Source organism: Myxocyprinus asiaticus, chromosome 29, assembly GCF_019703515.2.
Source record: "Myxocyprinus asiaticus isolate MX2 ecotype Aquarium Trade chromosome 29, UBuf_Myxa_2, whole genome shotgun sequence".
NCBI lineage: Eukaryota > Metazoa > Chordata > Actinopteri > Cypriniformes > Catostomidae > Myxocyprinus > Myxocyprinus asiaticus.
In genome coordinates this window covers 11,921,826-11,948,025 of record NC_059372.1, presented here as the reverse complement: position 1 = coordinate 11,948,025, position 26,200 = coordinate 11,921,826, and the positions used below count along the sequence as shown (strand labels likewise).

The 26,200-nt window shown below is 37.8% G+C and overlaps 1 protein-coding gene across 1 annotated transcript; it reads right to left on the bottom strand.

Annotated features, from left to right (window-relative positions):
- Nucleotides 1-933: 933 nt before the first annotated feature.
- On the bottom strand, nucleotides 934-26,200 carry LOC127419764 (junctophilin-2-like). The gene is made up of 6 exons (XM_051661473.1): nucleotides 25,355-26,200; nucleotides 20,869-21,688; nucleotides 10,124-10,242; nucleotides 7,633-8,582; nucleotides 2,469-2,565; nucleotides 934-2,293 (listed from the first exon to the last, which is right to left on the bottom strand). The coding sequence occupies exons 1-5, from the start codon at nucleotides 25,731-25,733 to the stop codon at nucleotides 2,485-2,487; spliced, it is 2,349 nt and encodes a 782-aa protein (XP_051517433.1). The 5' UTR covers nucleotides 25,734-26,200; the 3' UTR covers nucleotides 934-2,293; nucleotides 2,469-2,484.

Sequence of the window (26,200 nt, the reverse complement as noted above, 5' to 3'; positions counted from 1 at the left end):
GAATGCCACGTTATATAGACTTTTAACTTTTATATTGCTCTGCAGGCTTTGCGTACAGAGGGCAGTGTTGCAGTACAAATGGCTATTCTAATCTCATCAGTGCTCTGTCTCATAACTGATGTTGAACAGTACAAGGGGTGATCAATAGAAATGAGCAACCACCACAAACCTGAAATAAACAATCTGAATTGTAGGCTGTCTATTGCCGATGTTAATGCTTGATAGTACAACTTGGTGGCACTAACCAGTGTATGCTAGTGAACATGAAATATACTTCCCATGTTCCAGAGTACAGTCATAAAGAGAGACCAGTTCACCACCCTAATCTAAAATTGGGTCTGGCATTCAGACCCTGTCAGGGAAAGATATGTCAAACTGGTGAACAGGTGAAGTTTAAAAATATATTCTTTGTTCCCCCTTGTATGTCTCTTCTTGGACAAGAGAAGACAGAATATTGATACTGTAGTAGTCAAGTCTGAAGGCTTTGAGTGATCAAAAAGCAAAGCCAAACTGTAATATGCAATGTAACAGAATGCTACAGACAGGAGTAGAGAAGAAATTATTTTAACTGTAACTTTGAAATGGAGAAAACATAAACTAAGTAATGAAATCATAATCATGTTGTATATTATTGCTTCATCAATAGCCAAATGTAATGCATTTGCAAATCATATCACAGAGACCAATTGATAAATAATTTGTTATTGTATGGCTTGATCTAAAATTCTCTCTGAAGACACATTTTGAAACAACATGTTACAAATACTGGTAAAAACAACACAACGAATCTCGTGAGTTTATAGCATTAACAACTGGTTAATGTCTTTGTATCATTTGAGCGGTCTCTAATTTGAATGTTTAGTATTAGGACTTAATCTGTAGCTTGTAGCACATTGATTAATTAACTTAGTTGTGATTCTAGAAAAAAATAAGTAATTTAAAACACCCCTTTATTTCATCAATAAATAACATTTTGGACAGTTAACAGAGTGCTTACATCCTCCTGTAAGACCTGGAGTTCCAATATATATCATATCTTCGCAAATCTGACATAATATTAACTACTCTATGAAGGTTAAAGAAGTTTTGCAGTTAGATAAAACCATGAAATATGCATTTTTAGAACAAATGTTCTGACAGAAAATCCATAGTTTATAAATGTACAAAACACTTCTCAAATGTGCACACATGCATATAAAATTTGGGGCAAATATTTTTACTGAGTTTGTTGCACAATCGGGCTTAAATATTCTCAAATCTCTTATTTTATGTCTAATACAGGCAGAAAAATGCTGAAAAACCATCTGCAAGAACTGACAGTCATCACAAATTCATAGTAAAACAGCCAAACAGTATTCCTTTTTTCCCTGTCCCATTCAGTAAATAGTATAATTTAAAATCTCTCAGCCCAACTGTTGGAGACCATATTTATAGAAGGAAGCTTGTGCTATCTTTACAGACAACATGATACCCTCTTAACATTAACCATCTTACACATTTAGACATCTAATTTTCTCATTAGAACTTTCTCATTACAACTTAAAAAATTTAGTTTTCTGTTTTTCAAGCTTTTCAACCATTCAGCTAAATTCATCTTCAGCTATGTTCAAAGCAAAGACGATGATCAGAATATTTGTCCAGTATTCATACAAGGAATACTATACAAATATTCATTTTTTTTATTATGGAATATACTTACAGGCACGACTTTTGTTTTACAGTCAGGATCTCTCTTTGTCATGCAGGGCAAGTTTGAGACTTTAAGACATTTTATTAAATGTGCATTTTTCTACAGCATCTGAGATTTCAAAATGTAACTTGGTAAAACTTTAGTAGTGTGACCCAACCTGGTGTTAAGCTAAGTGCACTGGTGGACTGTATGTTTTTTACAGCCATTGAAAAGAAAAGAAATGTCATAACCGTATTTATGTTTATTCTCCAAAGTAGAATATTGCATGCCAATTGACATGTCCAGCACAATTGAATATGTGACATGTGATTGTGAAACATACACAGTATAAATTAGCCCTTTTAACAGATTAACTATCAAACTGAGTTGAAACTGTTAAATTCAGCAGTACCTTTTACAATCAGCAAATGTGTACAATTGCTTTACTCTCAAATGTTCAGACACCGAAACACACCGATCATTTGGGATCACTCAGTTCAACCACAGATGGCAGCCATCTTTAGAGTAGCTCAGGAGGGCCATTCTGAAACTGGATATCGCAACAACAGAGCCGTTAATGGAGTGCAGTGCATCTTTGCAGCTCCCCATGGTAGTTTCTGTCACCTGGATGAGTTTGGCAAGAAAAAGGTGTGTGTAATAATACCCACAGAGTCACAAGAAAAATATAATTTTCCCTACTAAAATTTAAACTTGCATTATATTGTCTATCTATCAGGCTGAATCAAAAATAAATAAAATCCATTCAAATGTGAACTGTTATCATACAGTAGCAGCTTACCTTAGGCTTTGTTGCCTCAAGACAAGATGTGAACAAAAAGAATCGCCAAACCAATGTTCAGGAGTATAACCATGCAGATCATAATCGTATTTGTCCCCTGAGAAAAGAGTGTTGTTTACAACTGTTAGTCTGTGTTTTTGCAAGTATAATAATCAAATGCCACTGCTTGGTATTTGCTTGAGGAAATACTCAAAGGAAGAACATTTCAACCAGTTCTCATGACAAGTCGTAATAAGAGTACAAGATGGCAAAGAGGGTGATAAAACATTTACTGAAGCCGGTCGTGGTCAGGAAAGGCACAGGTATCACACACACACAGGACGAGCTAATGTGGCGCAGCAGATGGCCGTTCAAAGTTACGAAGGTTTTTGTACTTCTTCAAGCGGCGGCGGTGTGCGTACCTTCATAGAAAATAAGTTTTGAAATGTAGAACGCGCCATGTTGTCCACCAGACGCATCCGGTTTGCCACCCCCTTTAATATATACTGTCGTTCACACTTTACCAAAGTTGTGTTGAGAAACATGTTTGAAAAGACTATTGTGCAATGAGCAGCCCAATTTATATCTGAAAAAAAAATCTATATTGATATATATTGATAATCAATGGAAAAATCTTCTGATTATCAATGCATGAAAAAGGCATCGATCTCAAGCCTACATCTTTAAAAAAAGAAAGAAAATATCAGGGTTTGGAACAAGACCAAGGGAGCATATTACAGGTTATTGACATACATCAATATCTTATTTGTATTGCATTTATAAATATGTAATGAGTAACCAGATTTGTTCACAGACATTACCTTTCTTAAAATAAAATGTTGTACTGTATTGATTTGAAATTCTGTTTGTTGATTGGTTGGTCTAAAAGCAGTGGCGAATTCTCAGGGCCAGCAAAGCCTTCTCTGCTGGACTAATATGTATAATGCCAAATAAATAAATATTTTTCATCCTTTCATTCTCAATCACCTTTTTGCCTATGCATTCTTAATCGCTTTCCACTCTTAATTAATCTACAAACAAATAGAGAAAAACGAAAAATGTATCCAGTCAGAATTTATTCCTTGATGCTTACAAGCGAAGCGTGACAACTGTTTCACAAATCGCATGCCCGAAGCCCGAAGCAGCGCATGAGTCTGAGCTCCACCTCCTCGGGCCTTCAGAATTTCCACAGAATCCCTCAATAGTGCAAATGAAAGCACATCTAATGTCAGATGGTCAGATTCATCAGCCAATCAGATTGAGTTATTTGTTCTTGGTGGGTGTGATCTTTAGGAAATGTCCCGGTCCAGGCCTTCTAGCTGGCCTTGAGTGATGCAATCATGCTTTAAGTGATGTACGTAACTGACGAGTCGGCTGTCATCACTGCTATCGCCGTTGAGAAAGAGATCCTTATGGATTTAAAAACACGAGATGTTCTGCATGACCGTGTGATTGCTTAATTTATTAAACAGGAAAGGAGGACTGATTTTCACTTCAAGCAAATTGGTAAGTGCTTTTTGCATTCATCAGGAGTTTTCTAAGTGTAGATAAGGTTGTTTGAGCATTCAATGACGGATCAAGTTTTGAAAAGTAGTGCTGCATTCCATTCAACTCGAAAAGTCAAATTTTACAACTTCCTACTAGGAAAAGTGCAATGGAATGCATCTTGAAGTCAGAATTACAACTTGTAGTCTCGTGCAGAAATTCTCAACTCAGTTTCGCCGAGATGCAGGGGCATGATGTCACACAAACATGTCGACACTCAGGGAGATATACAAAGTGATAAACATTCACTTTATTAAGTTTAATATCGATAAATGAGTTTGTTTCCACATTACATGATATTAAAGCTTGTTTAACAAATGCCTGCAGAAACAGCTGTATAAAACATTATAATCTCTTTTGTTAATAGTACACCTGTAGCACAAATGCTAGCGCTGCAGCACTGATTATCAGTCGGGTTACTAGGATACATCTCTAATGAGAGTCAAACCCCTGCTAAGCTAACGGGAGCGTTGCAGTTTTGTTTCCTTAAATATCATCTTCCGAATATCAGGGAATGGAATGCATTTATGGTCGGAGATATCAAGTACGAATATCCCACATCCAACTCGCATGGAACGCAGCATAACCATGTACCCTGACGAAACAAAATTTATTGCAAGCAACATTTAAATCGCAAATATTATTAGATAGGTTTTTCCAGGTATTATAGACCTCCTTGGTAGATTCATATGAAAAATTATGATTTTTGAATGTCTGTTCGGGAGACGTTCATTTTACAAAACAGTCATGCTACAGTTAAAATTAGGCTTGCTTGAGCATTAAGTGTCATTTCAAGTTCTGGCTTTCGTGCGTGGACATATTTTTAAAATGCCAATTGGTATTATTAGTTAGCTGCAATATAATGTATGATACCCAAAGGCATAGGGTGTCTTATTCATTGTGAAACTGTGTTTTCTTAATGGCATGAATCACACTTAAGGCCTAGACTTTTAATGCATGGCCCGCCACTGTCTAAAAGTCCTTTTAGTACAGGGCAAGTCATATGTTATCTTACGGTTTAGCCATCTTGTACAAATTATTACCAAGTTGTCATGAGACTATGTTGGACATTTAGAGTGAAAAATCTTTTCAAATCAGTCACTATCGCAAGTCACATTTCAAATCAATCAAAGGTCACATTTATGGAACCTTAATATCCTGGGAGATTTTTATGTGCACACCAGAAACTTTAATATACTGTACGTGAATATCTTGTGTATGTGAAAATGTCTTGTGGACATGTGAAGATTTTATGGTTTTTCCAGATAATCTTTTAGGTAAAACACCATGCAAATTCTTAAATGCTTTTATGAAATATATTATGGCTTTCATATACGATGAGCTCTTTGATTCTGAGAGCTTTCTGTATTAGAAACAGCCAATCTGTGTTAGCCATGAGATGTCGCTGTGATGCAATGTGATACTGGGTTTCTGAGGGAACACAAGGGGCTTTCTCAAGGTGAGAATTTGTCATTTTGATGCTCAGCCTTGCATACAGTAGATATGTCTGATTGTGAAAAATGTGGTCATAGGACTGGAGCCAGGGCTGAATTTCAAGGAACACAATCTGTCGGTGTCAGCTATGGTTCCCTGAGCAGTATGTTCCAGTCTACTCAGGAGCTGTTGGCGTGGCCGGGCCGTGACGGTGCACGCCTGGCGCTGAGTGGCTCAATCAGTGGGAAAGAGATAACAGGAGGTGTCGGGGATGCCAGTGAGAGAGAGAGACACACACACAGAGCTGTGTGTGTGTGTGTGTCATTGACGTGTATTATTATGTTCCAGTTCAATTTGATGTTAATTTATAATTGAAGTCTTGTTGAATGTTGATCCGGTTCCTGCCTCCTCCTTTCCCAAACCCCATTACACTGGTGCTGAAACCCGGGAAGGAGAAGGGATGCGCTGTTGTGGAGTCCTCGCCGCTGCCATCCACCAGGGGACGGAGGAGTCACTGCTGGCCCCGGGAGTCGGAGGAACCATTGTCATCTGCCAGGAAGGGGAGGAGCCGTTCCGTCCGCCAATGGTCGGAGGACTCGCTGCTGTCCGCCAGGGGAGGAGCGGCTGTCATCCACCAGAGGGCGGAGGAGTGGCTGAGGACCAGGCGACGACGTGTCCGTGGACTGGCGAACGAGTTTTTCTCTCTCTCTCCTTTCTCTCTCTCTCTCTGTCTCTCCCCTTCGCTCTTTCCCTCCCCCTCTCCCAGGACCGCTGTGTGTGTGCATCTATGTGTTTTATGTTATGTTCATTTCTTTTATGTAATTAATGTTATGTTGACTGCTCTGCCGGTTCCCGCCTCCTCCTTGCCAATCCTTACCCGTTACAATGGCCAATTGGGAGGACAGCTGAAGCTAAGACAGACTGGCCAGTGTACACTGAATTGAGATTCAATAATTCATGCAAGGAAACAGGGCTTTAATTATTCAAATAGATGCACATTCTAAGACCAGACAGAATGTGTTTCAACATGTTCAGAGTGAAACAAAAGGTGCTTTTCCACCAACAGGCCGAACAGTTCTGAGCACGGTAAGTAACAGTTCCAATAGCATTTACACCTGAGCACGGTTTGGTACGGAATGATAGCAAAACATTCTCGGCCTGGATTTTTCAGCACAGTTAGCTCACCTTACTAAGGATAGAGAACTGTACTGGTATGATTCCTTGTAGTGACGTGACAACTACCGATTGGACACTTCCTAAGTCCATTCATGTTAACCCTGATTTCGCAGCACTGCAGGGTAAAACAAAAACTTGTAAAGTACTCTAAAATTCTATAGAAATCTAGGGAGAAATGTTTGTATTGTAAAAAAAAATCTTGTTGAATTTTTGTTATGCTATGGTGCAAAACTTGATCTTAGAGATTTATGATCTCTGAGAATTGAAGAAATTACAGTGGAGCAAGAACTATTTACACTAAGTGTAAATAGCACCTGCCACACAGCATGGCTATTTGTACTCCAATTGTCTAGTAGAAACACACAAATTGAAGACAAACTGCGCCCCCAGTGTCGCTGCAGTGGTGTGTGGTGTAAAGATGATGAAGATGTGCGATGTGTGTTTTTTCGATTCCGCCTTTTGTCCCACTTTTTCCCATCCTGTTTTCTGTCTCCATTCTTAATATTTCCTTTAATACTACTTATAATAATTAATAAAAATAAATCTAAAGGTTGATTTCCTCACAGTGATGGAGGAAGGTTTGATCCGGGTAAAATTAACCATGGCTTTTCTATAGTAATATTGTAGTAACCATGTTTTTTTTTTTTTTTTGCAGAAGTCATAAATTTAATGCATTTAACCATGGTATTACTATAGTAATTTGATGTTAATATAGTAACCATGTTTAAATTTGTGGTTACAATGATTTTACCACAAAATAACATGGTGATCCAAATGTTTATAAGGGAAGGTTAGGATTAGGTTTAGTGTTTGTTGTAGGGTGTCTATCGGACTCTATATAAACACAATAAACACGTTGCAGTGATGCCCTGATACTGTATGTTAGTAGTAGTATTAGTATGGTAGTAGTATTTAATTAGAGGTGTAAAAAGTATCTACCACTAATATTTGTCATGATTAATGGAACTGAAATACCCACTGAAAGAACCATGTGAACCAAAGGCATCAAGGTTTGATTTGTTTACCTTACCTCATCTAGCTCCAGAGACTCTTTTGCTGTTTCGCTGGGGGCTTTGACCAAAGCCTTCTGCCTCAGCTCTACTTTGGCCTCAACCTTGGCAACTGGTTTAACAACTGGCTTGACCACAGGCTTAGGTTCTGGTTGAGGCACTAACTTGGGCTCAGGCTTTGGTGCAGCTTTTGGGGCTAGGCTTGGTTCTTGTTTTGGCGAAGGTTTAGGCTCAACTTTGCTGGTTAATTTCTTCTCCTCCATAACTTCTGTCCTTGACTCAGACTTGCTTCTTATCATAGAAGCTGGGCGCTCATTTCCAAGCTGTCTTGATTCAGCTCTCTGTTTGACTTCAGGTGCCTTTGGCTCAGGGGTGGCTGCTTTGGAGGACAGCTTGGAGGCAGGACGAGGCAGTTCTTCTTCATCGGTGGAGACGACGAGGCTGGTCCTTACCGGCATAGCAGCGGGGGAAGGTTCTGCTGCTTTTGAGTCCAATTTCTGCAGTGGTTTGATTTCCATTTCGGAACCCTGCTCAGCTTTGATGCTCTGGCGGCTGGGGGTACGAGATGTGCCCTTGCTGCTGGGAGCAGGCTGCTCCTCATGAGTGGGTGGTGGGGCAGCAGCTGGAGTAGGAGCCACAGCTGTAGTGGAAGACGGAGTAGTAGGTCTACTGCTCGGCCTGCTACCTGCTCGACTGCTGCCTCTGCTACCACTACCTTGACTGTTCTTGTCTCCGTTCCAGCTCCCTGGACTCAAGAGGTTTGAATCTTCCTTGCTGGAGACCAGAGGGATGATGGCAGGAGTGGGTGAGGGTGTGCGTGCAGAGGTAGAGCTTGGTCTCAAATTTTCAATCTCATGCATGAAGGGGCTGTCCGGGGGTGTTGGCTGGGAATCTTCAGCTAACAAAGTGTCAGTGTTCTCACTGTTCTCAGCGATCTCCTGCAAGGCTCGTTTTTTCAGATACTCTGGGCCTGAGGGACACAGTGTAACATATCCATTAAAATACAGGCTCATGATTCTTGTTTTACTGGCTAATTATAAGTTGACACTAGCATATTGTACACAATAATAATTTCTTGTCTTGAATGATTTCGCTAGATCCTATTCCTCTTCACAAACAATAAGCAATAGAACAGCATTAAGGCTAGGGTATACTTTGTTTTTACGTGTGCCAGTATGTCTCACGCAGGGTCGAAAGCTCAGCCTTTAAAATTATACTCTTTAGACCATAAGGCCGTACGGACACGTTGGACACATGCACACTACTACGCTTTCTGATATTCTTAAAGTGCAGTCAGTGACAAGTGTATGTGCAGATGGCACACACAGACGTGCATTGCCTGTGTGTCTTGAAAATCTAGGCTGCATGTGGACAGTCAGGCTTACCTTTCTAATGATGCAATTTGCATCATGCGCACTGTGCGCGAGACATAGAGGCACTGGGAAAACCAAAGTATGCTTTGGCCTTTAGCCTCTTTGCTCTGGAGCACCCCAAGAGTTTCTGTGATGTAACTGCAGGTTGACTAGTGTGAAACATAACAAGTTGAGGCATTTTTTTCTGCTCTTAACTTGACTAGTCTTCATCTCATGTTTGTGTACATAATTTCTTAAATATAAATGTATTTGTCAAAATTACTACTAATTTCTTTAGCTGTAAAACTTTTTTACTGTAAAATTATGTAATGCACCTTTAACTACAAATACACTTTCTCAATTAATATGTTGTCCCGATTTTTTTATTTAACCCAACATTTACTCTACTAGTAGTCCATACACTTGCTCGTATACAATGCTCAAAATAGAGATGACAGAAACTTTTCCCATTTTTTTCTAATAAAATATAGTAGTATAAAAATATAAGATAATATAAAAAAATCTACGTTTTTATAATTTTGTGTTAAATTAAATTAAATGTCTTAAATAGCATACCCAGTTTCAGGCTGACAGGTAACTGACAGAGGCCAGATTGAAACAGGGAATGAGTAAAAATTCCTGACTTTAACAAGAAAGAGGAAATGTGATGGAACATTTGCAGAAAAACTTCACAAATGCAGATTCTTACTGTTGTTAAAATAGCAATCAGCTATAATTATGTGTCTTTTGTCTTGCTCTTTGTCCAAGATTTCTGAGACAGACCCTTGAGATATTTGTGCCAAAATAAACTTGTCAAGAGCTTAGCAGTGCCCTTAAGAAGGGACAAGACACAGGGACGTGGTGAACTGCTGAGAAGCTTGTGTCTCATAAATCTAATCCTGTTTCAGACACCAAGAGAGGTTTACATGAAGACTATGTACACATTAACAGCACGGAGTATGTTCTGTAATTAATGCTGCTGTAATGTAAATCTGACTTTACGGCTGGACAAACGAGCATCCCAGCTGCATTTACTTCAGTGAGCTACTACCTCCATTGATCAAACACGCTGTCTTTGGACAGAGACAATCTTAACCAGCCTCTGCTCCTGTGGCCTCTGTTAATACACAATTAGTAAACAATAAAATCTTGAACCTACCTGGTTGATAGAAGGAGGGTGAGAGCTCTCTTGCAACCACACGAGCAATACTAGACTCATTATTAGCCGCGATGGCGGATTGTTCTGCGGCCTCTCCTTTGCTTTTGGCATGAGTCGTTCTGTGGAGAAGGAAAAAGGACATTTAGTCAGGCTCTATGTGGCTGGACCAAACACATCTTGGTACACTTGTGAATTCTGTGGACTAGAAAAAGAAACAGTAGTTCATTTGTATTACCATTGTCTTCATTCAAGATAACTTCGGGAGGATTTATAAAATTATATTGGGAGAGTATTGGAATGTGTTATAAGAATAATAACACAACCTTCTTCATTAGAAAAATGCTATTTTCAAATGTAAAGAAATATATTTTGTATAGTTATTCATTGTATTGGACAAAAGCGTATACATAAGAAAAATGGGCTCTCTGTAAACCAAAACCGGTTCATGAAGAAATGACACACATAACCTTTAAAAATAAAACAAAACACATGGAAGTTTTTTTTCTAACAAGCTGCTGGTTTCTCTTTTCTCAAACAATCTATAACTAATACATTTTCATTTATTCATTTGGTTAACACTTTTATTCAAAACAACTTACAAAGCTTTCAAGGTATAGATTTTTATCAATAGCCTAAGTACAGTATTCCATATGAGACTCAAATCCATAGCCTTGCCATTGCTGTCATGCTCTACCAGTTGAGCTACAAGAATCAAAACTTCCTATAGCATCAATACAGCCAAAATATTCTGGACTTCATGTGATGACCTATAAGCAACAGAATTAATGTAATACACTGTGGCAAAGTTTCAGAACATCACTATTAAAGGAAAGCTGTGTTTATTTCTAAATTTAATGTTGCAGCTGTTAATTTATCCTGTGTCAAAGATAACACCAAAGGTCTGACATAGTTAGGCTGCATTGGAAAACACACCTACTTTTGTTGTTATGAAAGGTAATATGGTCAGTCAATAATATTGTGCTGATATTACAGACAACAGTATGTTTACATGTGCAGTTACTGTATAATCAAGCTATGATTAATTTTTGCATAGTTGAGTTACAGTCTGTGAAAGTATGCATGACATAATGTCAGCTGAGGAACTGTTAAACACATGTTACGCGCCACCTTTCGAACCACGTATGCAATGCAGACACCAACTGTGGTCTGATTAATGTGTATACATGCAGATGAAGCAGAGCTACAAGTGCATAATCAACAATGTAAACCCTAATGTTGTCATTACTGGAAAAATCAAGTTGTCTTAATTAAACATTAGTTGAAATGTCAAGTTTTGAGTTTATAACTCAGATATCTAAGTTCCTTTAACTTAGTTCTCTTAAAAATCCAGACTTAAGATTTTAAGTGTTAATAACTCAAACTATTGAGTACAAAAATGAGGCTATTGGGAATACTCACAATGCCTTGCGCTGTTTCCTTGATCAAAGTGAACATGTATGGGCATTTAAATAGTTGCTATTAAGAATTCAAAGAGGTTTTAGCTCTTTTGAAGTATTATTTATGATGTTTTGTTGCAAATAGTTGTTTTGTGATGTCACCATTAGGGTGATCTGTGTCCCCTTTGGTCAAGTTGGACCTTGTTAACATTATCTCAGTTCTTCTCATGCATGTGCAACTGAAGTATAGGCATATATTCATTTATATGGTAAAGTCAGTTTATTTAATGATTGACCTAAAATCAGTTATAATCATCATTAAGCTGTGTTACTGTATGACCTAAATTTGAGTCCATTCAATTAAAATTATTAAGTTGAAACAACAACATTTAAATAGCAAATCATTTAGAGAGTTAAGTCTACTTATATCTAGTTACCTTAACTTAAATAGTTAAGTTTATTCTATATGAACACCAAGTTAATTGAACTTAATTACACAAGTTTTGGAGACACCTTTACTCATCTCAGTTGAGGGAACGAGTTTACTCAATCAATTCAGTAGAGTCAACTTATTAGGATTTTCAGTGTAGGTTTGTCAGTCCAACTTTGCAAAAATCAGACTGGTGTGATTTCTGTCAGACTAAAGTGTAAAAGAAGAATGACTATTTCAGTCTGACTGAAATCAAACTTTTAAAGTGCATGTAAATGTATTGAACAGAGTATTTGTTTGATGTCAGCCCATTTCTTTGGACTAGCTGTTCTTGCTAGTTCAATCAGAGCACCCCAGAGACATCCCCGCCTCGTCCTTATTTGGAGAGATGGGTTAGCAGTTGTCTGCACTAAAAAAAGCAACATTAACATCCGTTCAACACTTAAGAACCCCATGCAGTTCTCATCCCAGTCAGTGCAGGAGCCCAGTACAACAACAACAATATAACAGAAGAATGTTCCAGAGAGAAGCCCCAATGACACAAGAGTTTGGGTTGCTCAAAGTGTGTTTGAAATAAATACTAGAGGAAGATGTTTGGTGAGGGTCCTATGGCAGGAGGTTATTTATAGCAGAAGACGGTGTCCTCTTCACCCATTGAGCTGGAACTAAAATAAATCTCTCTTTTAACACCCAGCACCTCACAGTGAGATATGAGTGTTGCTCTGCTGGGACAGACTGTTTTAGAGCAGGGCAGGCCACCATTTATTGTCTACCACATGCATTGATTATAATTGCAAGTGCACAATTATTCATGAGCTAAATTATTCTTGTGCTACATTAAGAAATACTTCACCACAAAACTAAAATGCAGGCTAATAAATAGTTTCATCTGTATAATGCATTTAAAGCAAACACCTATTTTCCATTTTTTCCTATATTTCTTTAAAAGATGTACTTATTTTTATAAAGAGCAATGACTTAACTTTGCCCTTGCAGTTTGTTTAAGTGATTTTGTAACATATCTGCCTTTCCTGTACCAATTTTGTTATGAAGTGATGGTCACTAAGATGTAATACACTCATATATACAATTCACATATGAGGAAACCTCCACTGTAAAATCTCAGGGAAAGTTGTTGTCACTCTCAGTGAGTCTCAATCGTTGATTAGAACAGCTATGAAGTATTTGCTCTGTGATATTTTCCATGCTGTAATGTTATCCTGGGTTCAAAATAGCCAGACCCCTTAAAGATACTATACTAAAGGTTGCTCCCAATGGTATATCATAGAGATACAGCTGATTCATATATAATTAAGTTCTTGGCAGGAGCTTTCTTAATGTCTTATTAAAGTAGCTATTTATAATAAGTCAGTAAAGTTTTGAACATTTTACCACCACTGACTTAGCAAGCTTTTAAAAGTTTGATCCTACAGGTTACTACATTTCTTGCTATAAAATGTTTGTGACAGCAAAGACTCACAATTTAGTAACTAATTTTAAGACTTTTAAAAACATTATGAAACTAGTGAATAGTGAGAATAGTGAATATCTTCATTATAGATGCAATTCCATGTTATTTAGTAACACAACAGACCATAGTTTCTTTATGTTGCCATATAAAAGTAAAACAAAACTGACCATGTACGAACAGAAAATATTCAGCAATGCTTTCGAAGAAAATAGTTGACAATTTGTGTGTGTAGGAATATATTGTTCTGTATTGCTAGGTTGCCAGCCTGTTAGTAAAGACGTGTGACCGACTATATAGAAAAGTTAGAAATTTCCTGTAACTCCACATTTTGAGCTGTAAGTTTGCACAAGTTACATCAAAAGAAAAAAATCAGTAGACCTACTATACTAATACGAGGTAAATATGATAAAAGATATGTCTTACATTAAATAATTTTTTGGTAGATCAAAAAGTTTGATGTTGTTTCCCTGTTCATCATTCTCATCTTTCATAATGTATCAACTATCAACATTTTTTATACCAAAGCTTGGACTTAACATGACTGCTGTTAATCTGTATAATACAGAGGTCTAAACTCTGACATTGTCTTTCTTTAGATCCATCTGAATAATGCTTGCATTGTTCTGATACTTTCATACAGATACACTTACAGAAAACATGAACATTATCTATATCAATATCTTTTTCAATTTCACTAAGCAAACAAGAAAGAGGTTCATTATAAAACTGCATTTAAAGCTGTTGTAAAATTACTATAAACCCACACCTGTGACCGAACAATGTATTTTAATGCACCAATTTGCTTCGTTACTTGGCAAACGCAAACTCCTTTAGTTAGGATAATGAACTATATTACTTGGCGGAACAATTGTATATTCAGATTATAAAATAATAAAATAATCTGTTGTCTTTTATCATATTGCTCTTGTCACTGTTTTATAATAGCTCTGGTCACTTGCAAAAAATGCAACTGGATATGATGTATTTAGATAAACTCCAATAAGTACTGTAATTGCATAGAGGGCAGTAGGCTACAGTGTGCAGGATTTAAGCAGGGTGTTGTACATCTATATACCATCAGCCTTCTCACTTATTTGCAGGCTGGGCAATATTTATAACCTCTGAATGATCCGACACCATTGCTGACATGCACTTCTTCATGTAAGACCAGCACAAGTGTTTCTGTTGAAGTAGTCAAGTGTTTCCCTAACTTACATTAAAGTTACTTTTAAACAAAGCAAATAATTAACTGAATAACTTAAAGAAATTAAAATAAATACCCCTAGTTGGGAATTACTGCCCAAGACCAGCACAAAAGAAAACAGCAGAGTTTTACAGTATTATTTCAAAGAAAGCCACTGAATTATTGTATTGAGCAATATGTTATACTGTTATTAGGCAATAAAATAAAACAGATTTTATCTTTGGATTTGGATACATAGCAGATTACTCAGCTGGGTTTTTAAACTCAAGAATGTGGTCCGTCTGTGTGTGTCTAAGAAGATGCAGATAGAAGGGACTATCAGCTGTTGCATTCCCCTGTGATTGTGATATAGCAACAGTGCCTGTCCTTTTTTAGGCAGGCCTCTTTTCTGACACCAGACCCATGTGCGTCATTTACACTCAGTGCCACGGCCTCCGAGGAGCCTCGTCTTCCACACAAGACCCTCTGCTGTTCTAAATACACTGTGATAAAGCAAAGGGGGCTAACCTGCACCTGGACCCGGTCGAACAAACTACAAGTCACACTATTTTTATCCAGAGTCAGAGCCAGAATTATTTACCCGAGGGGGCATTTGAAATTTCGAAGGGGGCACAGATTTGCCACTTTACCATAAGATTTAACATTGTTTAAAAAACCACACAAACCTAAACACCTCCTAAAGCAGAGTGCATGATATATGTTCACTTCCTGGTAACTGTTGTGAAGCAGAGGCTGCAGCCAGAATATGCTTCTTTATCGCATGCCTGTACATGTGTCTGAAATTGTGGCATGTCAGCACTTTAAAATATGCCAAAAATATACAAAATTGACAAAAAGCTAAATTTAAAAATGTTTGTTTAATAAATGTCTAATCAAATGATCCTCTGGAGCGCACACTCCAAAAACTTTCAAATTTATGCATTTCAAATTCATAACAAAATTCCATGAAATTTAACTGAGTAATCTTTAACAAAATTAAATGAATAAAAGCTCAATATATTTAAATTTTTATTAATTAAATTTTTATAAATCTTAATTCAATTTGATGGAACTTTGTTACGAATTTTGTTTGAGTAAATGAAATTCTATCCATTTATCAACCTAAATAATGTTTAAGTCAGCTTCACTTATATTCATTAACAAAACACAGCAAACGTAGTAAACTGCTGTACTCACAATTAAACTTAACGCATCGAGTGCTGGTGTTAAAACTCTTGTCTTGAGGACCACATCTCTCCACTTATGCTTGCACTTTTTAGTTACATCTATTACATCATTCATTCATTCATCCTTATCCTAGGTAAAATCCTTTTCTTAAACCATTTCCTTCTTTTAGCCTTTGAGCCTCTGAGCTCTGACTGAATTACATGGCAGAAAAACATTTTCTAATTAAGAAGAGAGCAGTCAACTGGCCAGACAGTGTAACTCCTGTCCCCACATTCCACCTGAAATGTTCAGTTACTCACTACAAATAGTTTAAGGATTAATTTGCTTTATTAATTTTATATGTAGTTGAATATTTAGGCTTGCAAAACAAGTTAAACACATTTAAAAGATAATAACTAAATTATAAAAATGGGTTAAAATACAACATTTTGACAGAAGGGTCACAGTGGTCTGGCTGAGGGGTAAACAGCCCCCTGGTAAACACCCAAATCCCACCCCCCGTGACGCCGACCCTGTTTTTATCTCTGATCTCACCACATTGGAAGAAGGAAAGGAAGTCCATTAGGATACATAGAGGGGTTTTTAGAAAGGTCGTTTGGATTATGTAAGGTAAATGTAAACCCAAAAACCATGTCAGTTGGCCTGTAGGGACAAACGCAGTTAAGTTTTCTCTTTTTTTCTCTTCAATTCTAGCATTCCATTTTGCACACTGAATGTGTGATGTGTTAACAAAAATCAGGAATATTGTATTATTCTTCAGCTAGAAGAAAAACTGGCTATTGCTGCTGATTGTGTGCTGGTTGTGAACTTTCTTTATTGTGAGTTCATTGATGTAATAAAAAAAAGAAAATCTGTAAAAACAAGGTTTGATTTAAAGGAATTTTAACCCTAGTATAAACCTTAACATATTTTTTTCATATTATGTTCTTTTAACATATAATAACAAACTCTAAATAAAAATCAAATTTTGTATACATAAAAAAATAAATACAAAAAAATTTGAATTTACTTAAAGGTACTGTAAGCGATTTTAGCTGTTCTACTTCCATGAGATTGAGCCATTGAATTAGCCACGCCCCCTCTTTCCAAAACCCTGCATTCCAAAGATACCAAAGGCAGACATCATGCAGAAACGGTTGCCCACACACATTCTCATTACTTTACTGCAGTGCTTCATAATCTTTTTTGCCACAACTACCCCCACAGCACCATAAGTAAGGCTTAAGTACCACTACATATTTTTTCACATTACAGTAATAAGAATGAGATTTGTTTGCATATAGTAATGAGAATTTGGGGGAAAATATGCTTGACTGTCATAAAAATTATGACCATCTGAATAATGCAACTGCAATTCAAATAATATATATTTTTTTATTTAATTGCAAACCTCTTTGAATTTGTAAAAAAAAAAAAAAACTCATTTCCAGAATACACCAGAAACCAAATTGTTTATGTCAATTTGATATTTGATCCCAGATTTTATATATTCAATGATTCACTAAACAGTCAATGTCAACATTGACACTGAGTTGTCTGCCAAAGGATGTGCTTTCTACTGTAGGGTTTACTTTAGGATGTGTAAAACAAAGGGGCCTGGGTAGCTCAGTGAGTATTGATGCTGACTATCACCCCTGGAGTCGCGAGTTCGAATCCAGGGTGTGCTGAGTCACTCCAGCCAGGTCTCCTAAGTAACCAAATTGGCCCGGTTGCTAGGGAGGGTAGTCACATGGGGTAACCTCCTCGTGGTCGCGATTAGTGGTTCTTGCTCTCAATGGGGCGTGTGGTAAGTTGTGCATGGATCGCGGAGAGTAGCATGAGCCTCCACATGCTGGGAGTCTCTGTGGTGTCATGCACAATGAGCCACGTGATAAGATGCGCGAATTGACTGTCTCAGAAGTGGAGGCAACTGAGACTTGTCCTCTGCCACCCGGAATGAGGTGAGTAACCGCACTACCACAGGGACCTACTAAGCAGTGGGAATTGGGCATTCCAAATTGGGGATAAATAAAGATTTTTTAAAAAAAAATAAAAAAAAATAAAAAAAATGTGTAAAACAAAACATCCTCATACCACCTTGCAAAAGCAAACAGACTCAAGGCAGACTACATGCTCCAAGCTTATTTTCTATTCATGGCGTCTAAATGGCTAGGCCTGACTCCAGACATGATAAAGAAGAGTCTAAGGCACTGACACTAATAATACCGCTTGCCTCCAGAATAAAATATTTAGATTTCCACACACTCCTGACAGCATCTGCAGTTCATCATACTGATATAAACAGCAGGCCAATTTCAGGTGCAATGGCTTTGATAAAATCTTTCCTCCTTGTAAGGAGATGCACAAACTAAAGACAAACAGCCCTGCTCTCTCAGTCATTAGATGCACGCCACTGTGCGTGTCCCATAAAAATGCATCTGTGCATTATTAAAAATTATGCCCTTACTTATTGCACAAGATAGTATCAATCAAATAAAGAAATTAATGTTTAAAACAAAAACAAAAGATTGTATTGTTTTCATTCCTTATTAATAAGCAAAATATTTATACTCAACAAAATAACATAAAAGTAACTTATATGTTCGAGTAAAGATAAGTTGCTTATTGTTGCTGAACACATTGATGTTTGAGTGTAGGAGGAGAGAAATTTAAACAAACCTTCATAGACAATAAGAGACCAGCCCAGACAGATCAGTGAGGTGAACCGGAATTTGACACTGACACACAACTGACTGCAGTGAACCTGGCAGTAACATTTCTGTTGCCACTGATTACTACTGTACATCACAGAGAGGGAATTTTTTTTGTTGTTTTGCTGCAACTAACTGCCGTACACTGAAAAAAAGTGGTAACCTACAATTGTTAACTCAGGGATCTATTTCAACTTGATTTAACCCATAAATATTACTTTAGTTGGTGTGACATAATTTGTCAGGTTGATTTAGTCCAATGAAATAATATTCTAATAATAAACATTGAAATATTTTAAAATAAGAGCCAGCTTTCTTATGATTGCATAGCCTAATGGCTCTTGGTTAACTTATAAGTTGTAGTTTCAAACCCTGCCATAACAGTATATGCTAGTTAGTTTCTTTCTTACTCAGGATTCATGGCCCAAAGTGGCATTATAAAAGTTGAAATCAAAACAATAATAACAATAAAAAATAAAAAAAAACATTGAAATATTTAAAAATAAGGGCCAACTTTCTTAAAGCTTAAGTATGTAATATATGCGGCACTAGCGCCATTGAATGGAATTGCAAAAATAAACAATGTTTTCAAAACAGCTTGCTGAATGCACCCCTCGTCTGCAGTTGTTCAAACACTCAGATAGCTCTGCCCCCAACTCACGCCATTGGTGGAGTAACTTTGTTGGGTCTAAGTGAGTCGCTCAAAATAAACACAGAATTTTTATATGGCCACAGAGACACAGTGTTTACAGTTTTTGAGAAAATTAACCTATTAATGGTTTACTTATAGTTGCCTCTGTATATTAAGCTGGGATAGAAGAAAGTAACACTGAAAATGTCACATACTTCAGCTCGAAGATTGCATAGCCTTGTGGTTCTTAGTCTCACGTAGCCTACGACTACGTACCACTATGGCATAGGTCTGGGGTCTATAGCTGCTTTAATTGGCCAAAAACCACCCATTTAGCCAGGAAAAGCCATCTAATTGACAGGTTAAATGACCAATCACAGTCAGTTTTGTAATTATGGGGTGTTTAGGGGTGGGTTATCAGCAGTGTTGGCTTTAATCCAATTACAAAGTAATTAGTTACTGTAATCAAATTACTTTTAGTCAGTAAAGTAATGCAATGCATTACATTTTAAATTCTTGTAATCAGATTACAGTTACTGACTTTCAACTAATTTAATTTCTTATAAGTACATTATAGAGTTATGCTTATTTCTAATGTATTATTTATGTAGAATACATGAATTATGGCCCCGTAACTAGTCATTATGAAGGAGACATGTGAGGTGCTGAATAAATTACTTGTGTGTAAAAATGAACAAGAAAGAAATATAGACATTATTTTGAATTTGTTGAGCGGAAAAGCATTTAAGTAAGTAACATAAAATTAAAGTAATTAGTCATGTATTTACTTTTTAATGAAGTAATTAGTAAAGTAATCTGATTACAATTTTAGATAAATGATTAGTAATTTGTAGTGGATTACTATTTTTAAGTAACTTGCCCAACACAGGTTATCGGAGATGAATCATACCATAATAAAAGACCGACATGGGGGAAAAAATTTATTTATACAGTATAATGGCGCGCGAGTTTTCGCAAGCGATTGCGCAGAAAACACATGGGAGAATAGTGGAAAATGTGTAGAGTGTCTAAGTACAACACAGAAAACCTCATTATAGAGAATTTAACAGACATAACTAAGTAAACATAGCAGAAAATATAGCTCTGTTAGTAGATATCCGCTTCTCTTTTTGCTTTGTGCCTCAAACAAAACTCTGAATATCTTTAAAAGATTTGATGTCACTAACCTGGCAAACCTGGGCAAATTCTGTAATTATTTTATCCTCAATAACGCTCATTCTATCAAAACAAACCTTTGTGAACAAAACTCAGCTTCCTGGCGTCCTGTGCTGCTACTCGCGGAAGTTATATCGAACCAGCCAATCAGATTTGCGCTGAGTTGATCGAGAAAGCGTTTTCCAGTTTTGTGTGCTAAAAGCACGGTTAGAGAATGGACATTGGGCAGTCTGTGGGCACACCTTCTGAGCCTGAGACTATGTGGTTCTTGGCTGGTAACTTAAAGGTTGTATGATTAAACCCAGGAGGTGGTGAACCATAAACTATAACCATTGTCTCCTTGAGCAAGACACTTAAACTCAGGTAACTCCAGGGTAGACTGTCCATGTAATAAATGTACTTTACAATAACTTTGGATAAAAACATAAGCCAAAAGACAAATTCATAATAAGATTACTGAGATATCTATAATTATTTTGGAATTTATTTCATGCAACCAGAAGAACCTCTGAAACTAGTTAAAATCCTAAAACTTGCAGTTATGGCTTGCAAAAATAAGTTAAATGTTTTATTCTTTACCTTGAGTTGGCGATTTCAGCTTTCTGTTTGGCTATGGCGGCAGCCCTATGGGCTCCTTCGACACTCCGCTCCACTTTCTGCTTAATCTTCGTGCCCTTCAGCTGAATGACCTTCTTCTTAACCAACTTCACCAGCATGTTGTTAACGTACTTGCCTTCTTCTTTGCCGCCCTCTGCGAAAGTAGTGCAGCCGTAACCGTGACGTTGATTGTTCAGCCATTCGCCTTCATATTTAAGCCCACTAGAGCGTTCGCTGATCCCATAACCTGAGCGCTTGTCATTCTTCCACTCGCCCATGTAGACTTCAGTGGTGGTGGCGTCAATGTCCGACTCCACGGGAGGAAACTCGTGACCCTCCCCTTCCCCCTCACTCTCACCCAGGCTGATGGTGGAGTTGGCATCACTGGCAGTGGAACTAAGAGCCGACTCAGTCCTCAAGAAGCTGATCTTGCTCTTCTGACTCGATAGGGATGTGCGGGAGTCTGACTTCTTCAACTTACCCAGGAGCGAGCCACGGCGGAAGAGGCCTTTCTTCTTGGGCTTGACTGCATCGGGGTCCACGTGGAGGGTGAGGGCAAAGCCTCCACGAGACGGGCCAAGGGGCGTGGGAGCATTGACCAAAGTTTCCTGGCCAGATGCATTAGTGGCGGTGATTACCGGGACGTCCTGATGCAGTAGTGTGCCATTGCTGTGTTCACTGCGCAGGGAGCTTAGCGAGTTCCGCAAAGGAGAACGCACCACCGCTGCCATGCCATAAGGAACGCTCTGACGTACCCCATAGCCATGTCGCATCCCGCCGGTAAACTGGCCCTGGAAGGTACCTGCAGTACCAGAGACATTGTTCAGGGTATGTAAATAGTCTGCAACTGACCAGAAATGACATATGAAATGATGACAACAACTCTAAAAAGTGTTTGATGGAGTTCATCTAGTCCTGTCAATCACAGTCTGAAGGGAACTATGATCATTTCCACAATACAGTTTCCTAAGGTCATTGTTTTTCAAAGTATGCAGCAATGGAGAGCGCTTTCGAAACTCTCTGTTTTAAGTGCGCAGGAAAAGGCCATTCTAGTGTGGATGAGAGGCGTTAACGTAGCAAAATCACTGTGTTTTCAAACGACAACGTATTAGTGTGGATGTGGCCTTAAATCACTCCAGTAAAAATAAATTGGTCCACTGTTACTTCTAGCATCTCTGATGTAAAGCGACTAACTTAAGTAGTCTGGGGGAACTAATGCCATGTCCGTACTAATTCACTTCCGTTTGAAAACTCAGTTTACAGTTAACTAACTTCATAATTTTCCAAAGTAAGCGGTAACAGATATTTTTTAAAGACTGTGATAACACGTTTCAACCTTATTTAGCTGCATAAAACTAGCAAACATTTATATATTTAAAAAAATGTATTACGTGTAAATTTATAACATTATGCTTTGTGTTATATAAAGTCTTAATCAGCTGTTGTACTCGTGATTTGTGTGAAATTTAATAAAACACAGTTGTTGTAGGAAACAGCAGCAAAACATAGAACGTGGCATGTAAAACGTTTGCAAAAATTTAGTTATAATAACATTCATTCTATGCGACAAGGTTGCAAAAAGAAGTTACTACAGCTGCGAAGGGTTAGATGCTGAGGGAGTGACAGTAAATTTCTTAATTCACAACTCTCTATTTTTCCTCTTGTGAAAAGTAATGGAAACGTAATGCTTTTGCTGTTGGAGCAAAATAGTAAGCAAAAATTGTATTTGCTGTGGTCTCCCATTCACTGCTATAGAAGTGTACACTGCAATAATTTACTTCTATGTTTCAAAACTCAGAAATGTGAAAATGGTATATGGGGAGGGTTGTGGAAATGCTCCATTTTCGGTGGAGGAATTCTCATTCCAATTTGTATGAGAGGCATAAATGTTGCGAAATCTCTGCGTTTTTAAACAAAAATGTATTAGTGTGGACGTGACTTGAGTCAGGTTTCATGAGCTCCTTCATTACAGACAGCAAGCCAAATCTGTTTATCTTTACCACTTAGATGAACATGTGAACTTGTGAAGTATTTTTATTGCATTGTAAGCCAGTATTAAACTGGACATTAATATGATATCTTGTACAGTATCATTTGTACTTATAATAACACACACAAATGACACAACGCAGTTGTCAGAATGAAGAACAAACATATACACTGAGTGGTTAAAAATGAAGACATACAGTATAAGGCTATACTTTGATTATATGAAGTATAAACCGAAATTTGTGACAGCAAGATCTCTTAAAAAAACTAGATGTAATAGTCCAAATGTCCTTCAGGCAAGTCACTTGACTCGAAAATAAAGCCACAATAAGCTGTGCTTTTTTCAGGCATGTGAGACAAAGGTATTTACAGCTATACAACTGCTAGCGAATCTTCTCTTTCATAAATACCTCTGGGGAAATAAACCACGTGCAGTAATTTATGTTACTGCTTTGGGTCTGGTCCTGTCATGCAACACATGTCTGAGCTCCATCAGTCCTGAGGGACAGGTAGGGTAGAAGGACACAAACACAGCTATTTTTGTGTCTTCATTAGCACAGTGCAGCACTGGCACCAGCACTTAACATTACTTATAGTGATGACTCAGCTACAGGAAATGCATATACACTCACTAAGAACTTTAGGAACACCTGTACAGCTACTTATTTATACAAATATTATCTAATCAGCCAATCGTGTGGCAGCAGTGCAATGCATAAAATCATTCAGATACGGGTCAGGAGCTTCAGTTAATGTTCACATCAACCATCAGAATGGGGATAATATGCGATCTCAGTGATTTCGACTGTGGCATGATTGTTTGGTGCCAGACGAGCTGATTTGAGTATTTCTGTAACTGCTGATCTCCTGAGATTTTCACGCACAACAGTCTCTAAAGTTTACTCAGAATGGTGCCAAAAACAAAAAACATCCAGTGAGCGGCAGTTCTGCAGACAGAAACACCTATGATGAGAGAGGTCAATGAAGAATGGCCAGACTTGTTTGAGCTGACAGAAAGGCTACGGTAACTCAGATAACCTCTCTGTACAATTGTGGTGAGCAAAATAGCATCTCAGAATGCACAACACGTCGAACCTTGAGGCGGAAGACCACGTCAGGCACTTTATTAGGACCATGGTGTCCAAGTGCTAAGTGAGTGTACAAGAGACATACACAAGGCACACTCCTAACATGGTGTAATTGAATCCTAGTCAACCAATAAACCGTGGCCCCAAATAGTATTTGGACACTTAAGCCACACTTACAAATGTCTGAATTACATTGCATTAGATAACAAAACATTAAAACAAGTTGCATCTGCAAACAAACGATGTTAGACCTTTTCTCAGAAATAACTTCACATATTAAGGTAATTTTTAGTGGATGAAGTCACTTCACACAGGTGTTCTAGCAAAGTAACTCATTTAGTTTATCACTTTAATAATGACATGTTCCACTAAGTTTAACAACCAGAAAGTGTCCTTTTTATGCTCATTTTAAACAGAATATATATTATTTAATTAAAGTTATTATTTAGTTAAACACCTGTTTAGAGAACTTTGCGACAAAATACATATTTGCCATTTTCAATTGTGTTCAAGGTAATTAAATCAAAAGTTTTTAAATAGCGGTCTGATAAGTGAAAGAATATTAGCCTGTTTGGAGTAAAAAGCCCCCTTGTTGCAGTGGCTAAAGGCCCCTATAAAAATAATAGATTTGTTAGGAGAAATGTTTAAAGTAGGCTTACACTGAGTGATCCAATCACAATGGAGATTAATTTGTGAAAATAATACTTGAGATGTTATAAAATGCCAAATGTTATTGACATTAACAGAAACTGGTACACCCTTATTTGAAGTAGTTATTTTAAGCATTGTTTTAATTTGTTACTCAAAAGTATTTGCATTAGTTGACAAATTTTGCCCCATATCTATTGCTATTTGGAAATGATTAAAATCGTAATTGAAAGAATAAAATAAAAAGGGAAGAACTTTTGTCACAAATGCCCTGTTTCCAACATATAAGACATTCATGTCTAACAGCCGAATATGTGGCTAAATAAAACAAGACTTGGCCACTAGTGAAAGAGTCCTTTTACTTGTACTTATATCACAACTACAGAAAGAACAGACTTTGCGACACCTCTAATTTACACTCCACTCTGCGCTGGCAAATGCTTCTTGGCAACGGGAATTTATCCAAAAGGCCATCTGTGGCACCGCCAGGGTCTCATGCTTGTTAGTTTATCCTACAGTGTACTTAATAAATCCGCATTCATCTAAATTGAATAAAAATCGATTTCCTGAAGAACAGACAAATTCACGAGATTTTAAGCCGTGCGTAAAAGAATAGTCCTATCCATACATTGTGTGGTCAGGTATTGTGTTACTGATCCCTTGTATTTGAATGTCAGCTCACAATGTCTCAGTTCGCACACACGCTGGGAAAACACTCACAAAAGTTCATTCTGCAACCTTACCGCCATCCGCATAGGTCTCCGTGCCATAACCGTCCTGCAGTCCGTTATTCCAAGTGCCCTCGTACTTGGCGCCGCTGCCCTGACTCATGCGCATCCCGTATCTCCCTTTAAATCCGTGCGTCCACTCTCCCTTGTAGACCCAGTGTCCCTTGGTTTCCACACCTAGCCCATGGCGCTTCCCTTGCGACCAGTACCCCTCGTATGTGTTTCCGCTCGGCCATGTGTAGACTCCCACCACCTCGAAGCCGTAATTCCAGGAGCCGGAGAACTCGCCCTGTCCTTTAGGTCCGGTACAGATCCCGTGGCCGTGCGCTTTACCTCCCTCCCAGCCTCCGCAGTAAGCTCCGCCATCATCAAACTCAAAGCGCCCTCCGCTCATTACTCACCAATGCAATTATTACAAACTTTTGAATTCGAATTTTCAAATTTGAATTTTTAAATCAACACTAAAGGACGATTTAATCACTATCAGTCTACGGTATCGTGTTAAAATCATGATAAAGCATTACAAATCATTCCATAGGCATGCGTAAATTGGAGAGAGCGCTTTCTCATGTGCAAATTTACACGCATCATTTGCTGAGGTATATCCTTGAACATGTAAAAAATGATTTTTCTTTTTATCTCCGTTTTCGTCGCAAAAGAATAAACTTCCTCAAAAGCTTGTCGTTGACGAAATTACTTGGGAGAGGGATTGCCTTTTTTAGTTACATGTTGTTGTTGTTTTTTTTTTTGTTTGTTTTTTTTTTTTTTAAGTTAATAACTATTAATCGAATCGTCGAGGCAGTGGTGTTGCATGGCTTTCAACCACTCTCCCCTCTCCCTGCCTCGCCTCTTTGCACTTGG

Bases quoted from the DNA above. Each gene is read 5' to 3' on its own strand.
- LOC127419764 (XM_051661473.1), bottom strand. From the start codon at position 25,733: ATGAGCGGAGGGCGCTTTGAGTTTGATGATGGCGGAGCTTACTGCGGA. The intron at 10,243-20,868 runs GTAAAGAATAAA...CCTTCTCCACAG, and splicing joins GCTGAAATCGCCAACTCAAG to AACGACTCATGCCAAAAGCA. The intron at 2,566-7,632 runs GTAAGGTAAACA...CTCTTTTCTCAG, and splicing joins AGTCTCTGGAGCTAGATGAG to GGGACAAATACGATTATGAT.